The sequence below is a fragment of the Siphateles boraxobius genome, unplaced genomic scaffold (assembly GCF_051911475.1).
Source record: "Siphateles boraxobius isolate OS27281-9 unplaced genomic scaffold, OSU_SipBor_1 18, whole genome shotgun sequence".
Classification (NCBI taxonomy): Eukaryota; Metazoa; Chordata; class Actinopteri; order Cypriniformes; family Leuciscidae; genus Siphateles; species Siphateles boraxobius.
The window spans coordinates 10,314,139-10,331,901 of NW_027508788.1; the positions used below are offsets into that span (position 1 = coordinate 10,314,139).

General features: G+C 43.0%; 1 protein-coding gene across 2 annotated transcripts in view; it reads left to right on the forward strand.

The window, feature by feature from the left end:
* The window catches only part of ppp3ca (protein phosphatase 3, catalytic subunit, alpha isozyme), a 77,528-nt gene that overhangs the window by 25,043 nt on the left and 34,722 nt on the right, over positions 1-17,763 (forward strand). For both annotated transcript variants that reach the window (XM_077233420.1, XM_077233421.1), the window contains exons 2-3: positions 10,472-10,672; positions 17,422-17,546. In XM_077233420.1, the coding sequence (XP_077089535.1) occupies positions 10,472-10,672; positions 17,422-17,546 (326 nt within the window). The remainder of the gene's footprint in view (positions 1-10,471; positions 10,673-17,421; positions 17,547-17,763) is intronic.

Consider the following 17,763-nt stretch of genomic DNA (forward strand, 5'->3'; position numbering starts at 1 on the left):
AAGATCTAGTGCTGGGCGGAACCAGCGCCGAGGATCTTGTGCTGGGCAGAACCAGCGGCGAGGATCTTGTGCTGGACGGAGCCCGCAGCGAGGATCCTGTGCTGGGCGGAACCAGCGGCGAGGATCTTATGCTGGGCCAGTCCGGCGGCTCCGGATTAGAAAAATTGCTAGGCGGAGGACGGTGTCGTGGAACTTGTCGACCACCTCCTCCCCTGCAACCTCCCAGAGTTCTGGAGAACTTCGCCAGACGAGTCCCCAGAAACGACTCACCATTTCTGATGGAAGATTTCGCTGAAGCCTTAGCCGCTGCGGCTTCGTCAGTCAGTTGGGCCCATAAGGCAAAACATTGATGAATGTTCATACGGGGGGGAATCTCTTCAACCCACGAATTCCCCCTCTGCTGCCTCCTCTCCTTCTCGGCATTTGGGGAAGATCCGCAAAAGTCCATACTGCTGGATCTATTTGTGGACGGAGTCGTTCTGTCACGAACACACACACAGACAGCGTAGATCCAATAGCAGGTATTTATTAAAAGGGGTAATCCGTACTCACATCCAGTCCAGGCAGGGGTCAAAACCAACGTAGCAATCCAAAAACATAAAACAATAAACAAACTAGCACAAAGCAGAACAGACCTCAAAAGTGACGTGACGAATAACAACGACTCCGTGACAAACACTAAAACAGACAGGGTATATATACACTCAAACTAACAAGGTGATGGGAAACAGCTGAGTACAATGAACTGATGAGTGACAGACAGAATGCTGGGAAATGAAGTCAAACGTGAAAGACACCGTGAGAACGAGGACCTCTAGTGGCAACCCAGGGAACACAAACCAGACACTGTGACATTTTCCTATTTAGCACCAAAACTTTGGAACAGTCTTCCTAACATTGTCCGGGAAGCAGACACACTCAAACACATCTCTTTGACCTAACATACACATAACACATTATAGACTTCTATAATTCAGTGTTAGGCTGCATAGATTAGGTCAGCCGGAACCGGGAACATTTCCCATAAGTCCTGATGTACTTGTTACATCATAAGAAGGATGGGGTCTACGCTAATATTAGTCTCTCTGTTAATCCAGAGGTTTACCGCAGTCCTCCGGATCCAGGCCGTATCCGGATCTGATGAAGGAACTGCGCCTGGACACGACGACAACGCAGTTCTGAAGTGTCAATTAGTCTCTCCACTGTGAAGGCCTCATTCCCTTCCCTTTACCTCTGTACAGATGAAACGTTAATTCCGGTTCACGTGGCTACATGGAAGTAATAAAAATTCTGCATTATCAATTTTTCAAAGCTTGTACTTTGCAACCTATTTCATGGTTTGCGTTCTCGAGCCAACAGGCACTGTTTTGTGCAAATTAGCGGCCGGATCGCATTAAGGTTTTTCTGTTAGAACGGTGTCGTGTTAGCAGTTAATAACTAATGATCGTTGCAACAGAAGTGAATCAATCAAAACTAACTTTAGCTAGACAATAACTTTATTCTAGAGCTGCTGTAAAGCCAAAGCAACCTCTGTTACTTTAATTTCCTATTATCACTGTAAAGCTGCTTTGAAACAATCTATATTGTTAAAAGCGCTATATAAATGAAGGTGACTTGACAGCAGTGTGTTGTAACTCATGTATTGGCAGTAGTAAGTCCTGTACTTGCTCTGTAGCAGCAACAATAATAACAGCAGCAGCGTAGCAGATCTATTCCGCCAAGACCAAACATTTCAACATTATCATATCCATTACCATGCCAAACACTCAGAGAGTTGTCATGACAGAAATATGTGTTAATTATACACCGCTGAGGTGTATAAGAGTGTCACGCACCAGCTTGACGTGATAATCCAAACAGTGAGGAATGACACAGAAGAACGATGAACTTTCATTTAGTAAACATCAGGAACCATCTGATACAAACACCTGCTTGAAACATTAATATAAGACAATGAACTGATGATAACTGAGGGTGTAAATACACAAGATGACAAGGGGCTAAATGAAGGACAGGTGATTAGTTATAATGGTAACAAAGAAGGGTTGCTATGGAAACTAACAAGATGGCAATAGGAAAAAAGAAATGAACTAAACCACAGGAAGAGAACACAGGCACAGCAAGACAACAGTATACCAAAATAAGAGTCCAAAGAGCAGGACACCGTCCTCCTTTTTTTTTTTTTTTTTTTTTTTGCCATAGCGCACAGTGATTTATTGTTTATTAGCTTCAGAATGGAATATTTTGGTGTGTTTATGGTGTGCATAGAGAAGAAAAGAGCTGCTGCAGACCTGCACGTTGGAGATTTAGTCCGAAATCAGTGTATACTGTGTCTGAACCGGCCACACTTCAGTAGTCACCGGCTGTTGCTCGGCAACATGCACCACAGTCCAACATCTTGTGAAGTGAAGAGCTAAGCTGCTGTTTTCCATCTCACCCTTGAACCACTCTCTTTCTCTCTCTATAAATTTTGCTCTCCATTCCTCCCTACGGAGATTGTTGTTCCTTAGGCATTTCACACATTCTCCTGTTTCTCTCCTGTCTATTCTTCCTATTAAGTTTCTTCTCACTCCGTTAGGTCACACGTTGTGCTCTGGACCATCTCATTATTGTTCATATTTACACAAACTGCATTTCTATCTTGTCATCTTTCTGTCTTTCAGGATGCTGTGAGAGTGTGTCTCAGCCCTCTAGAGTATTGGGAGAAGGCGAAGATGGGGACAAATAGGGACATTATGTTCTTGTGGAAGAGGCATTATGTTCAGATGATGCTTCTGCGTTGTGTGTTTTTCTCTCTCGCTCTCTGTCTTTCTCTCACTCACTCCGTCTGACTGTGCCATGGCCATGACGTCTTTTGGTGGACTCTCACACTGAGTCAGAAAGGTGCCAAACGATTTGTTAAAATGCTGTCACTTCGCACAAATTTGCTTCTTCAAATTGAGAAGAAAACCCTTAAATCTTTCATTCTCCATTGTGTCTCTTTGACAATTGCTTTCTAATTTGTGTTTTGTCATGTGAAACTCCCAGACTCATCAAAAAGGCTAAAGGGCCACTAAATCAATAACAAACCGAAAATGTATTTTTTTATAGCTCATGATAAACTGTATAGCATTAACATTAATGAAGTAAAGAGTTTCAGAAATGTGTATCTGTCCATGCTATTCTGTATGCGGACGATTAATCATTAAAAGATCGCAATCTCGATTCAAACACCCACACAATCTCATTCCTAAACAACAATGATTCCCCCGTGTCTAATAAACCTTTGACAAAATCTCACCCAAACATTAAAATATGCGTTGGTGCTGCTGCTGAGCCAGAGAGAGCAGTTGTCATGTATAGGTATAAAACAGCTTCCCAAACAGTCTTTTCAACCCCACACAGTATCGTTATTTCTGTGTTATATATTAAAAATATTCATATTATCTTCTTGGATAAAAGTTTATAGTTCTGATAAACACTGATGTATACAGAAGCATTCAAAATACATTAAATCACCTTTAGAGAGTAATATGGCGCTTCAAAAAACGATTGTACCGATTACGTTATTACGCCACCAGGTAGCGACAAGTAACTGTTAAAAAATGTATTTGTTATTGAATCATTAATTCGAGAGATTTGTTCAAAAAACACTGATTCATCAAGTAATGAAATTAGTGAAGTATTTATTCTTATTGTCATTGAAATAATTGAATCATTCATTCATTCAAATTTAAATAGACTGCAGCAAGCAGGATTTCATGAGATGGTGGTGGCTTAACTCATGAATATTAATTACCTTATGTAGACATAAATTACCATAATCATTCACTTTTCTGATAATGTTAATGTGAGTTATTGATTTGGAGATCAAGTGTTTGTTCATTTCCAAGTCAAAACTGAAAAGTAAACCGAAACATTACTATAACAAATGTTTGAAAATAATTTAAACAATTTCAATCCTTTTGAGTTGCATCGAGAAACTTTGTACATTTGAGTTGAGTTGTACGTCAGTGCATTTAAAATGAATATCCATATATCTGTTGTCAATGGAGTGGATAACAGCAAGGCGCAGAATATCTATGTGAACATTGCCGCTGGTGCTTTCCTTGAGTGATAACTACCCCAAAATGTGTTTATGCTTTACATGCTAAAGGCTATCTTACTAGCAGAATGTATTAATGGAGTTCCTGAATGTCTTGTACCGATGTATTGCATTATAGCTGACATATGAAATATAAAGGTGTGTTCACATTCATCACTGTTCTGCAAGTTTTCACAAGCAAAATTCAGTAACCACCAAAATCCACGCAATTGGGAATTTCGCGTCAGGGTAAAATATTTCCCAAAGGAGATTTGACAGCTGGTTCTAGTTGGTCACCCAGATTTGTCACGTTGACCAATAGAAAGCTGATTGGTTTGACTTCTGTGTGTGAGCCATGGCGTGCTTATTACATCGCTATACTTTTGATAATAGACAATGAATTTTTCTTCTCCTCGAAAATTAATCTAAATGTGACAGTCTTTAGATTTGTTAACAAACAAGGACCAAGGAAACCAAGCATGTCAATATGCAGAAGTAACACAAGTGCACCCACACACACTTTTTCGAATGGGCTGTTTCCTTACCGCTGTTAAAATCCTATGCTAGGCCTAGTCTCATTATCCCAGCAGCAGGAACATGAGATTTCTCATTTTTCCCCCTCAAGTCAAACATGAATTATTTAGCTTTGTGTTGATCACGTTGAGTCTATGCCCTGAGCTTCCCTCCCCAGTTCCCCTACTGTATTTCTCTCTCTCTCTCTCTCTCTCTCTCTCTGAGCTGTGTATGATGTTGCTAGCCTCTACTCAGCAATACAAGATGCATGTTTTGCTTACAGAATTGCCCATATCTCAAAAGTCTATTTCTGAAATCCTGCTCTTAGAGACTATGTCATCTTGTATCTGAACAATGTTTAGCATTTCTTCTCAGTGGCACTGTAACTGCACTCCATAATTATTTCTGTACAGTGCAGGCGAATCTTCGCTAGCATGCACGTAAATAATTCACCATGCCAATGTTTTGTTGAAGCCAAGTCCCACATTATCAGTGTACACATTAGTGAGTCACAGCGGAAAGAAACTGCATTTGCCCCAATTTTTGGTGCAGATATTGTTTTCTCTGTCTAATTTCTGAATTGAATTTTCACGCAGCTGAGGATCGGTAAATCGTTCGCTGCACCTTTATCAATTATTCACATACAGCTCTTTAGAAGCTTTAATAAGCAGCTTGTCAGTCTACTAACTCATAGCAGTTCCGGCTTTGCTTTTGTGATATGAGGCTAATTTTGCATTGCTGTAAGTGAGCTGAGCTCAATGTACAAATGATGATCCTAGGCAGTCATGGATAAAAAAAAGCAGTTTTGTGAGAAGTTTAGGAGTTTGACAGAGAGCAATTTAAGATGGGTCACAGTGGTCAAATCATACATAATAAGTGAGGCCTAGTTATTTGATAGTTATTTATTTGATATGTTATATATTTGTTTTCTTAGTGGTGGTGCTTCATTTAGCATGTTAACTGTTAGCGTGATAAAATTTCACTCCATCCAGCTATTGCTGAACATCCTCTTATTGGGGTCAAATAGCCCTTTAGGCAAGCCACTAACTAGTTTCCTTTGGAAAATATGTGCATTGCATTAAATAAATCAAAAGTGACAGTGAAAAATTGTATAGTTAGAAAAGATTTCTATTTCAAATTAATGGAAATTGAAAGTTCTTTTGAACGTTCTATTCATCAAAGAATCCTGGAAAGAATGTTACGATTTCCACAGAAATATGAAGCAGCACAACTGTTTTCAACATTGATTATAATAATAAATGTTTCTTGAGTAGCAAATCAGCATATTATAATGATTTCTGCAGGATCATGTGACACTGAAGACAAGGGTTATTATAGTTAAATAAAACCATGAACAATTTTGTACCCTATCACTCTCTCAACTGACCGACTAATAGGAATCTCGCTAGAGAGGCCAATCTACTTCGAGTGAAACTAAACAAGCCAATGCACATTGGCGTGCAATCATTTGCAGCAGGTGCGATTGCACTTCAGCTTTTTGCTCCGGAGCCAAGCATTTTGAATGCTGTCTACAGAGAGTTCATCTAAAAGCCTTTCTGGACCTTTCCATCCTGGTGTTGGTGTTACAGCACAGCAGCGAGCGTGAGCAGTCTTTCTCTCTCTTCTTTGTCTTTTTTGTTTTTTTGGTTTTGAGAAAAAACAAAAAGCTGTTATAACAGCCGGTAAGGTGCGCCGTTCAGAGCGCTCAAAAGCTGTTTTTACAGCTGGTAAGACCTGCCAGCGAGAGAGAGAGAGACAGCGCACAGACAGGTGCACACCTGTCTGTGTTTGTAGTGACTGTTCCCCTGTGTGCTTCAGCACCAGTGAGAGCAGTCCCTAAAAGAGCTTACATAGATATATTGTGACTTTTTCAAGATGACTTTCTATCTGTGTGTTTCTGTGTGTTTCTATCTGTGGTCATTACCTGGGTTCACGGGATGGTCACGATTGCTGCCTCGTGTGTCTGGGCCTCGAACATGCTGAGGCAGCGTTCGTGGATGAGTCATGTGCCCTTTGTGGGAAGATGACCATCTCGGAGCTGCGGTCGAGACTCTCGTTCCTGCAAACCTCCAGTCCCTGTGCCTCTACTTCGATCCAACCCTCCCCAGAGGTTTGCTATGGGTAGTGACGCGGGAGACCTGAGGATTACGTTGAGCGCGCTTCCTTCGGGGAACCAACCCCCAAGGAACCCTCATCCCTCTCATGCTGCCCAGCCAGTTGAGCCACCAACGGAACCTGCTGGACCATCGGAGGGTGGGTCAGTCTTCTCCGCGGACGATGACTCAGCACAGCTGCCTCCTTCAGGTGTGCCAGTGGTGCTCGAGTCGGACCCGGAGATGATGGCCATGCTTTCCCGGGCCACCAACGGGATCGGGCTCGAGTGGAACCCTCCACCGTTTCCCGAGCTCTCAAGGCTGGGACGATTGGTATCTCGGGGTGGCGCGCGCTGATTCTCAGCAACCCACCCCAGTGCCTTTCTCACCGGAGGTACATGAGGAGCACACAGGGACGTGGACGACATCTTTTACTGCCAGAAACTGTCTCGGTGGCTCCTCTTCCCTCACCACCCTTGATGGCGCGGCAGCTAAGGGATACACTTGTATCCCGCCAGTGGAGCGGGCCGTTGCAATGCAGCTGTGCCCTAACTTGGCGCAGAGAACCGTGTCTTCCTTCCCGGGCCTGTAGGTACTCATCGGACAAGGCCTGTGGGGAAGCTCCCTCTGCCATGCACGCCATGGCTTTGCTGCAGGTCCGGACAACACTGCGACCATTGTGTACACCAACCGACAAGGTGGTCTACGCTCCCGTCGCATATCGCAACCCACCCGCCATCTCCTCCTCTGGAGTCAGAAGCATCTGAGGTCACTTCGAGTATGTCTTGTATGTCCCTGGTGTGCTCAACTGTGTGGCCGACAAGCTATCACGAGCTGTGCTCCCGGGAGAATGGCGACTCCACCCCCTGGCGATTCAGCTGATCTGGAGAGAGTTCGGGGAGGCTCAGGTAGACCTGTTTGCCTCCTCAGAGACCTCCCACTGCCAGCTGTTTTACTCCCTGGCCGAGGCAACACTTGGCACGGACGCACTGGCACTCAGCTGGCCCCGGGGCCTCCGCAAATATGCATTTCCCCCAGTGAGCCTACTTGCGCAGACACTGGGCAAAGTCAGGAAGGACGAGGAGCGTCCTATTGGCCCACCTGGACTTGGTTCCCAGAACTCATGCTCCTAGTGACAGTCTCTCTGTGGCCCATTCCTCTGAGGAAGGATCTTTTGACTCATAGACGGGGCACCCTATGAAACACGTGTCCGGACCTCTGGAAACTCCATGTCTGGTTCCTGAACGGGACGCGGAGGTTCTAGGTGACTTATCCTCAGAGGTACTTAACACCATCACTTCTGCATGGGCGCCGTCCACGAGACGTGTGTTCACCCTGAAGTGGAATCTGTTTGTCGAGGGGTGTTCTTCTTGCCGAGAAGACCCCCGAAAATGTTCGATAGGTTCTGTGCTTTCCTTCTTGCAGCAAGGGTTGGAGTGAAGGCTGTCTCCCTCCATCCTCAAAGTACATGCTACAGCTATTTTAGCATATCACGACCACATAGATGGCAAAACAGTAGGAAAGCACAACCTGGTCATCAGGTTTCTTAGGGGGGCGAGACGATTAAATCCTCCTCGACCCCCCTCCATACCCTCTTGGGATTTTTCCCTGGTGCTTCGAGCACTTCAGGATGCTCCCTTTGAGCCTTTGCAGTAAGTAGACTTAAAGCTTCTTTCCATGAAGACTTTGCTGCTGGATGCACTGGCCTCTGTCAAGAGGGTAGGGGACCTGCAGGCATTTTCGGTCTATGAATCGTGACTAGAGTTCGGGCCGGGTGACAACCACGTAGTACTGAGACCCCGGCCTGGCTATGTGCCCAAGGTTCCTACCACTCCCTTCAGGGACCAGGTAGTGAACCTGCAAGCGCTGCCTTTGGAGGAGGCAGACCCAGCCCTGACTTTGCTCTGTCCCGTTCGCGCTCTGCATTTATACATGGACAGAACTCAAAGTCTCAAGACCTCAGACAAGCTCTTTGTCTGTTACGGAGGCCAGCAGAAGGGAAAGGCTGTCTCCAAGCAGAGGATGGCACACTGGATAGTGGATGCCATCGGCTTGGCTTACCAAGCACAAGGCGTGCCCTGCCCGCTTAGGTTGCATGCTCACTCCACGAGAGGCATTGCATCCTCCCAGGCACTGGCACGTGGCTCCTCGCTAACAAATATCTGTAGAGCTGCGGGCTGGGCGACACCTAACACGTTCGCTAGATATTATAGCCTACGTGCAGAGCCAGTCTCCTCCCGTGTTCTTACCCTAAACGGGTAGAAGCACTAAGAGGTCCGGCTCTGTCGGCTTGCTGCAATCTACTGTGCACCCTTATTACTCCAAAGTGAAAAACCTGTTGAGTCCTCCAACACCCTCGGCCCGGACATGGCTGATCCTTGAGAACCGGGTCTAGGATGTGTCCCATATGTGTGACCCTACGGGGATCCCATATGTGTATATTTTCTCTATGGCTGCTCCTAACGTAAGCCTGTGTCTTTCCCTTGGGCTAGCTAAGTCACCCAGTATTCATATGTAGTACAGCCTTCGGACTAGTCCATATGTATTCCCAAATAACTCTTTGAAGAAAGTGGTTTCCCCATTGTTCTCCTTCCTAACAGAAAGGGCACGCTTTCCCTGTTTTAATCAATGTCTCACTGTATGGGTTATCACAGAACAACAGTGACAGATTCACTCTGTGTAAGCCTCCTCCTATCGTCCTTCCAGGCAGGAAGGGGTAGAGGCTTGCACAAGGTGGTTACATATGGTAACCCTCGTTTCCTGAAGGAGGGAACGGAGACGTACGTCCCGTCGCCACATCTGCTGCTGCCTGCCGGGGCAGCCAGCTTTTCAGGCTTGGCTCCTCAGCAAAAAAGTGCAATCGCACCTGCTGCTCATTATATACCCCCACTGCGAGGCTGAGCAGCTGATGCAAATGATTGCACGGCAACGTGCATTGGCTTGTTTAGTTTCACTCAAAGTAGATTGACCTCTCTAGCGAGATTCCTATTAGTCGGTCACGACGTACATCTCCGTTCCTTCGTCCTTCATGGAACTAGGGTTACCATATGTAACTGAGACATTATTTAAAATAACATAAAGTTAACTGAAATAATGTTTTTCAATATTTTTTTCAAGGCTACTTTATCCAAGGCTAGTTTCCAAAACAAAATTTATTTGATTAAATGATTTTGATTCAGTTTAATTTGATGTTCTAAAATACTAAATCTTTAAAAACAAAACAAAATAAGGAAACTTTTATAGACATGTTTTTTTAAAAATGACAAAAACACTGAACAGAATTACTCAAACTTAAAAATTTAACTAAATATGGAAGATAAAAATATTTATTTAAAAACTATATTTGGATCTCAATGATAATAATTTAACACTGCTGAAGACTGGAGTAAAGGATTTTTATGCTTAATAATTGTGCATAATAGAACTGTATCAAATAAATGCATCCTTGGTGAGCATAAGAAACTTCTTTCAAAAAATATCAACCCCAGACTTTTTATGAGCAGTGTAGGTTTTGCACACCACTGATATTTTTGGGCAGCCATTTTGATTTAACAAAGAAATCCTTGAACCTGTATTCTATAAACAGCTGGTATGGTCTCAGAAATGATTTAAATTATAGAACATGATGTAGTTGAGTTAGTTAGTTAGTTAATTATAACATATATCCCCAGAGAAAAGTTGAAACTGACCATTGAGTTATGCTTTTGTACAACATAACTGATTCATCAAAAGTGTAACAAATTAATTCATAAGTGTAACATTCAAGTTCTGATGTATTCTTTCTGTTTTGTGCTCCCCTCAGCCGTTCCCTTCCCCCTGAGTCACCGCCTCACCACGAAGGAGGTGTTTGACTGTGAGGGGAAACCAAGGGTGGATCTACTGAAAGCCCACCTCACTAAAGAAGGCAGGGTGGAAGAGAACGTGGCCCTTCGAATCATAAATGAAGGGGCCTCCATCTTACGCCAAGAGAAGACCATGCTGGACATAGAGGCACCTGTCACAGGTACTTCCTGGTTCTTTTGGTCTATTATTGCAGCAGATTCACCTCATGTACAATATGAAGATAAATGTTTGCTACAAAGTGCTATGGTTTCATTTGACGTGTCTTTGAATGACTATGTGTGCAGAGTTTTGCAGCAGGGTGGATATATTTTCAGACATTAGTCGATAAAGAGCGTCTGTGCATTAGCATCTGTGTGTACATAATGCAGTTTGTTATCTGACGACATCTGCATGTGTTAACTGCATATCAGTGACAACCTGCTTTGATACTGTCAGCAAACAGGACTAAAGAGTTTGAGAAAGAATGCACAATCCTGACCTCAAATACAGAAATAAACTCCAAAGCACCCGACTGGAAGTTCAAAGAATGAACAAGAGCGGAGAAAAAAAACCAAATGGCGGCAAAGCGAACAAGCGCTTGAGGTGTTTCCGTATGAAGATTATATGTGAAGGGAGCTGTCACTTTAAAGTTTGATCACTTTTATGCTTGTGAATGTGTATATATATGCATTTCTCACTTATTTTAATTTCCACCTTACCTGTCATCACATCAACTATGAGGTGAGAATATAGGAAAAATAGTTTAGGAATTAAAACTAGGGTATTGTACGTTCCACATAAAGCTTATCTCAAGTTAGTGGCTCGCCTGAGCAGTGCGTCTCTTAATGTGAATCGCTTTTCCGCTTTTCCCAGTGTCTGTGGATAATCAATAGAGTTGAGTACTTGATACCCGCATCCATCTGCAGGAGTGTGTCAGCACACCAGCTGGCAGTGATTTCCGCTGTCTCATCCGCGTATGAGCCGCTTACTCCTGAAAAAAATAGGTCCTTGTGTAACCGCAGCAAAAAAAAATAATAAAAAAAAAATACACAGAGATAATGGACATAGCTTGATTAATTTTTCTATGTAATGTGATTCTGCTCACCCAAATCTCCTTCACACTGGTGAAATTGCAGTATTTTTAATGCTGTTTTAGTGCCTTTTTTGTTTATTTAATTTTTAATATCTGCTAGGAGCTACGTTGCGATTTACCCAGGAAAAAAGACAAAGAAGCAACGCTTTAAAGTTACTAATGTTTTGTTTCAAAGAATATATGGGGAATTTAATTTATTATTTTCTTATCCTGATGGCATATATGTTTTCACTTGTTTTAAGCATAAATCTCCCTTAATTTTGTCAGATTTATCCCTAATGTTTGCAAATGGGGTAATAAAGACATTTTATATATATATATATATATATATATATATATATATATATATTTATAATTTAATTAAAACAATAAATGTATCTTTTTAAGATTTTGGAAAACAAGACTGATAAAACAAATACTGATTAAAAAACGATTGTTGTGCAGTGTGGGAGGTTTTTTGGCAGCTGAAAAAGTCACCCGGTCACAAGCTTCAGTGCATCAGGAGTCGCTCGCTGCTGTGTTTAAAGGCACAAAGCATTTGAGTTCGCTCCGGTTCAGTCGCAGTCTCACAGGAAGAGTTCAATTCCACGGTGCACTTACATTTGTCTGGTACAGTGCAGCTGTTAAAATCCATCAGTTGATCAGAGCGACCTACAGAGCGAGAGAGAGAGATAAAGAGAGAGAGAGTGGTTCTCTGCTGCAGAACACACCTACACCTCTGAGTCATCTGCATCTAACAGCTCAATATTCTCTCTTTCTCTAAATCTCTTCCCATCATCCAGTTCTGCTTGCACCCTGTGTGCCTGCAGTGGGTGATGTGAGAATAAGCATCCCCCCTCACACACACACGCTCACTCAGCACTGCACAGTCACTGCCACACATAAAGAGAGATACTTACAATTATCAACATTTAGAGTTCTGTTGTGTGTGTGTGTGTGTGTGTGTGTGTGTGTGTGTGTGTGTGTGTGTGTGTGTGTGTGTGTGTGTGTGTGTGTGTGTGTGTGTGTGTGTGTGTGTGTGTGTGTGTGTGTGTGTGTGTGTGTGTGTGTCTGAGCTCAGAATATTTGCTCATATCAGCCAAATTAGGCCAAGTGAAGTTTATGCCTGCCGATATTCTATTATTAATATCAAAGGGATATGAAATATGCAGGAGGCACAGTGTTCGTGATGAACCGTCATTGTCAGTAGATCCGCTTCCTTTGTGATGCAAGTTAATGGCAAACAAAGACTTATCTGCTGCCGTTTGTCACTACCTTCACCCAGCTGTATGGCTATCACCTCATGCTATTGTTAATCAAGATTGCTTACACAATCACACAGATGCACGCACACACACACACACACACAGAGCGCTGGTTAAGGCCCATTCGTTTATGTTGAGAATGATTTGTGCTGCGTGCTGCTCGCTCATTAAGTCCAGTTTACATAATGGAGAGCAGAGGATGAGGAGGAGAAGAGAGCATATGAATAGAAGAGAGAGGAGAGGAGATATGCAGAGAGGAGGAAAGAGAAGAGAAGATGAACATATGGGAGAATAGGAGGAGCAGGTGAGAGGGTAGATGAGAGAAGAGACGAACAGACGAGAGGAGAGGTGGGTAGGAAAGGAACTAAAAGAAGATGGTATGAGGAGAGGAGATGAACAGACTGGAGAAAAAGAGGAGCAGATGAGAGGGAGATAAGAGATGAGAAGAACAGGGAGGAGAGGAAGGAGAGAACATGGTATGATGGAAGGGAGAGGAGATAAGCAGATGACTGGAGAGGAGCGAGGGAAGGAGGAGAAGAGCAGGTGAGAGGCGATAAGGAGTTGAGAAGGGAATTAACAAAAGGGAGGACAAGTAGATGAAAGAAGAGATAAAAATGAGCAAGGAGGAGAGGAAATGGACATATGAGAGTATAAGGTGAAGATGAGAGTGAATAGAAGATGGGAGAATAAGATGAACAGAGGAAAGGAGAGAAGCAGATAAGATAAGCAGGGTAAGAGAGAGGAAGGGAGATGAAGAAATAACAGAAGGACAAAAAAAGTAGAGGAAATGGTCAGATGAGAGGATAGGAGAGGAGAAAATAGGAGTGGGTGAAAGGAGAAAGATGAGAGGAGGAAACGAGATAAACATATGAGACACAAGGAGCCAATAAGAGGAGAAAAGAAGAGATGAACTGAGAGGAGAGAGAGAGGAACAAAGGAAAGGAGATGAATAGAGGTACGAGGGGAAAGAAATGGATGTGATCATGTTCATCTCCAGGAGAGGAGGGGTTACAAAATAAAAAGAAAGGAGGAGATGAACACATGAGATGATGATGGGAGATGGAAGGGAAATGAGATAAGCAGATTACAGTAGAGGAGGAGAAGATGATAAAAAAGAGATTCTGAATGAGAGGAGAGATGGAGAGAAAAGAAGAAGGGAAATTATCAGATGGTGAGCAAGGAGTGAAGAAAGATGAGAGCAGTCGAACAAATTATGGGAGGAAAGAAGATGAACAGATGAGACACAAGGAGCAGACGAGAGAAGAAAAGAGGAGATGAACAGTGAAAGGAGAGGAAGAACAGAGGAGAGGAGGTGAATAGAGGACAAAAGAGGAGAACAGGGGAGATGAGTCAATGAGATGATATGAGAGAGGAGAGAAGAGGAGACGATGAAAGAAGATAAGAGAAAAGGAGAAAGAAAATGAACATGAATGAAAGCATGAGAGGAGAAAAGAGGAGATGAACAGACAACAGGAGTGAGAGGTGTGATCTGTCGGATGGATCAGATATCAGGAGTAAAGGAGAGAAAGATCATGACAGAGTCACTGTGACACACATGGGATTTCATCTACATCTCCTCCTCGTGTGCTCGGGTGGCATGTGACCCACGCGGGAATGTGAACAAGCATGTTAATTCCACATTTAATACCTGTTTCTCCCGAAGCACAGTTAAAATCAGCTCCGGGAACCGGCCGATTCGTTTAAACAGAAGCACTTAACACCGGGACCCGGGATCATTTCCATGCACAATTCATATATCTCTTCATGCATAATGTAATGTCTCAATATGCAGGATCCACTCATTTATATACAGTAAACGCCACTTACTAACACAGCCCGGGCGCATCTGATTTGCATTATGCAGCTCCGATGCTGCAACGTGACTGGGCATATCTGCACCCACCCCCCACTTTTTTATTTTTGGATTATATAAACCTAGTATCCATATCTACAAAGACTTTAACAACAGGAATTTCAGACAGTGGCAGAGCTCTGCCAGATGAGCAGGTTTGAAGTCGTCAGGAGTAAACCAGGCACCCAGGGGGAGAGAGAGCCCTCCTGGGGATACATGGTGAACCCTAAACTCCTGTGAGACCCATCTAACACACACATAACGAAAAGCAGTGTGGACTCGATTCGTAACATATTAGCTAGATCTTGAGCCTCATATGAGGTGAAATCAGATGGGGTTCTGCACCGTTTCCCACAATGCATCTGTGTTTTTATCGATGGGTAGGGTTCAGTAGAGGAGGCAGGGTAAGAGAAGGGAAATAAGCACAGCGTGAGAAGGCTGGAGCGGGAACAGCTGAATACAAGGGGGCGGAAGAATCTCTTTTACCATTTGGTGGAGGAGCGAGCGAGCGAGCACAGATAAGCGAGAGAGTTCAACTTGTCACCTCCCTGTCATTCAGTCCTGCTCCGGGAGGAAAAAAAGTGAGAGAAACCGCGCTAACTGCAGCCCCTGTGACCCGGGCCTTCGAGAAAACAGTCCCTTCAGCCATTCTCCACATCATTTCCTCTAGAGGCTTTCGTTTTTTCCTCACTACGCTGCGGTGCTTGATTACGTCTAGGGCTTTTGCTCTATAGTGTGTGTTAATGGTTCATGTTAATGGCCCATTTTGGATGTATGTCAGATTCAGTGGACTGCTTGCGGCTGCTGTGTGATTTAGGACAGATAAGTCCGCTAATTCATTTGCCATGAGGAATCTTAATTTAAGCCGATTCCCCCGAGACTTTTAAGGCTAAATGAGTGGTTTGGTTTGAGAATGGATCTATTGATTTGGGCATTGATCTGGAAGTAAAGGAGCTGTTTGGGTAGAGCCTGACAGAATGCTTGTGATTTAGAATTTTAAGAAAAGGAGGACAACATGATAGTCTATATTTATTAAGCTTGAAACATGAATGCTTGTGTGTTCAGAAAGGAAACTTCAGTGAGAATAGATGAATGCCTGTAGAGTTGATTTAAATACCAATAAAAATAAAAATTAAAGTTTATCTGTGAGCTTTGTGGCTATCTGTATGCTAGTGTGCTCGTAAATAATGATCATTTAAAGGGATAGCTCACCCCAAAATGAACATTTTGTCATCATGTACTCAACCCTCAAGTTGTTTCAAACCTGTATGAATGTTGAACACAAAAGAAGATATTTTGAAGAATGTTGGTAATCAAACAGTTGACGGTAGCTTGACTTCGATAGTAGGAAACAAATAATACTATGCAAGTCAACGTCAACTGTCTGGTTACACACATTCTTCAAAATATATATTTTTTGTGTTCAACAGAAGAAAGAAACTCATACAGTTTTGGAACAACTTGAGGGTGAGTAAGTGATGCAATTTTCATTTTTGGGTGAACTATCCCTTTAAAGGTGCAGTGTGAGATTTTTAGCGGCATCTAGTGGTGAGGTTATGAATTGCAGCCAACAAAAGTTACGGTGGCCGACAGGAAAATATGTCATGGTCTGAGACAGCAGAGAGTAGCCAGTTCAGCAATGAGGTTTCTTTACAAGGATAAATTAAGAAATGGTTTACTTAATTATTCAGTAAAATTATATGTTATTGCGAATATTTTATGAATATATTTTTTTTACAGAAAACAGTATAATATTTTAAAATCATTGATCAAATAAATAGTCTGATTAGCATAAGAGACTTATAGACCCCAAACTTTTGAACAGAATTGTACATTAACAAGGAAAGAAAACTGCTTGTCAAGCGATTTCATGGTGTATATTAAGTGGGAGAAACAGGAAGTGACATGCGCCACAGTTTCTCACAGGTCTCAAGCGTGGTGACGCACTTACACTAGGTCATATCACACGATCTGGACTTTTGCTGTAAAACCAGCCGGAGTTTGACTGAAATTATCACAAACCTAGAGTCATAACAAACACCCTTGCTTATAATTCCACAAACCTCTATCTTCACATGACTGCGATGTGGGCTTCTTATCTAGGTATTGATATGTGACGAACGAGCTAAGAGGGTTTTAAACGTGTGTGTCCGTGGCCACACCCACACACACTACAGGCTGAGAGGCCTCTGGGGCAAACGTTCAGGCAGCATCTCCATGCCAACGCAAACTCCTCATTTATTTCATTCTTTATTCTCATTAAATTCATGTCTCCATGGAAACAGGAGTTTGCGTTTCTCTCTCTCTCTCCCTCTCTCACACTCAGAGAGAGAGAATTATGTTGCAAAGGAGCAACAAAGATCTTCAGGCCAGCTACAGTATGTTAGATATAGGTTCTTAGGTGGTTCATGTCCCTAGATGTACACAGCTGTGATTGTGCTTCCTGTCAATTCAATCAGTTAATTATGACTCGAGCCATCTACATGTTGACATTAAGGGATTATACGGTTACAGTGTGATTTTAGGAGCTATGGCTGTATGAATCCCCCATGGATTAACATTTGTCTATCCTGTATATTGAACAAACAAATAGTTGTGTCTGTTTGCATCCAGCTCAGCTAGTCAATATTTTCTCCTCTCTCTCTCTCTCTCTCTCTCTCTCTCTCTCTCTCTCTCTCTCTCTCTCTCTCTCTCTCTCTCTCTCTCTCTCTCTCTCCGCCACCTTCTTTTCCTTTATGCAGTGTGCGGTGACATTCATGGGCAGTTTTTCGACCTGATGAAGCTGTTTGAGGTGGGCGGCTCGCCAGCCACGACACGATATCTATTCCTGGGCGACTATGTGGACCGGGGTTACTTCAGTATCGAGGTGAGAAGAGTATGCATCCATCTATTTAGGGCTGAGTGAAAAACGATATCATATTGAGATCGCGATACAATTTATGTCGATAAATATGATAAGCTCTTGACATTTTCACTCAATATGAATACGAATTACCCCACCAGTAATTACTCCACAGCAGAAATAGACACTACAACAGCCAGTCAGTCTGCAGGGAGCCGGTGAGGGAAACGAAAGTGAAATT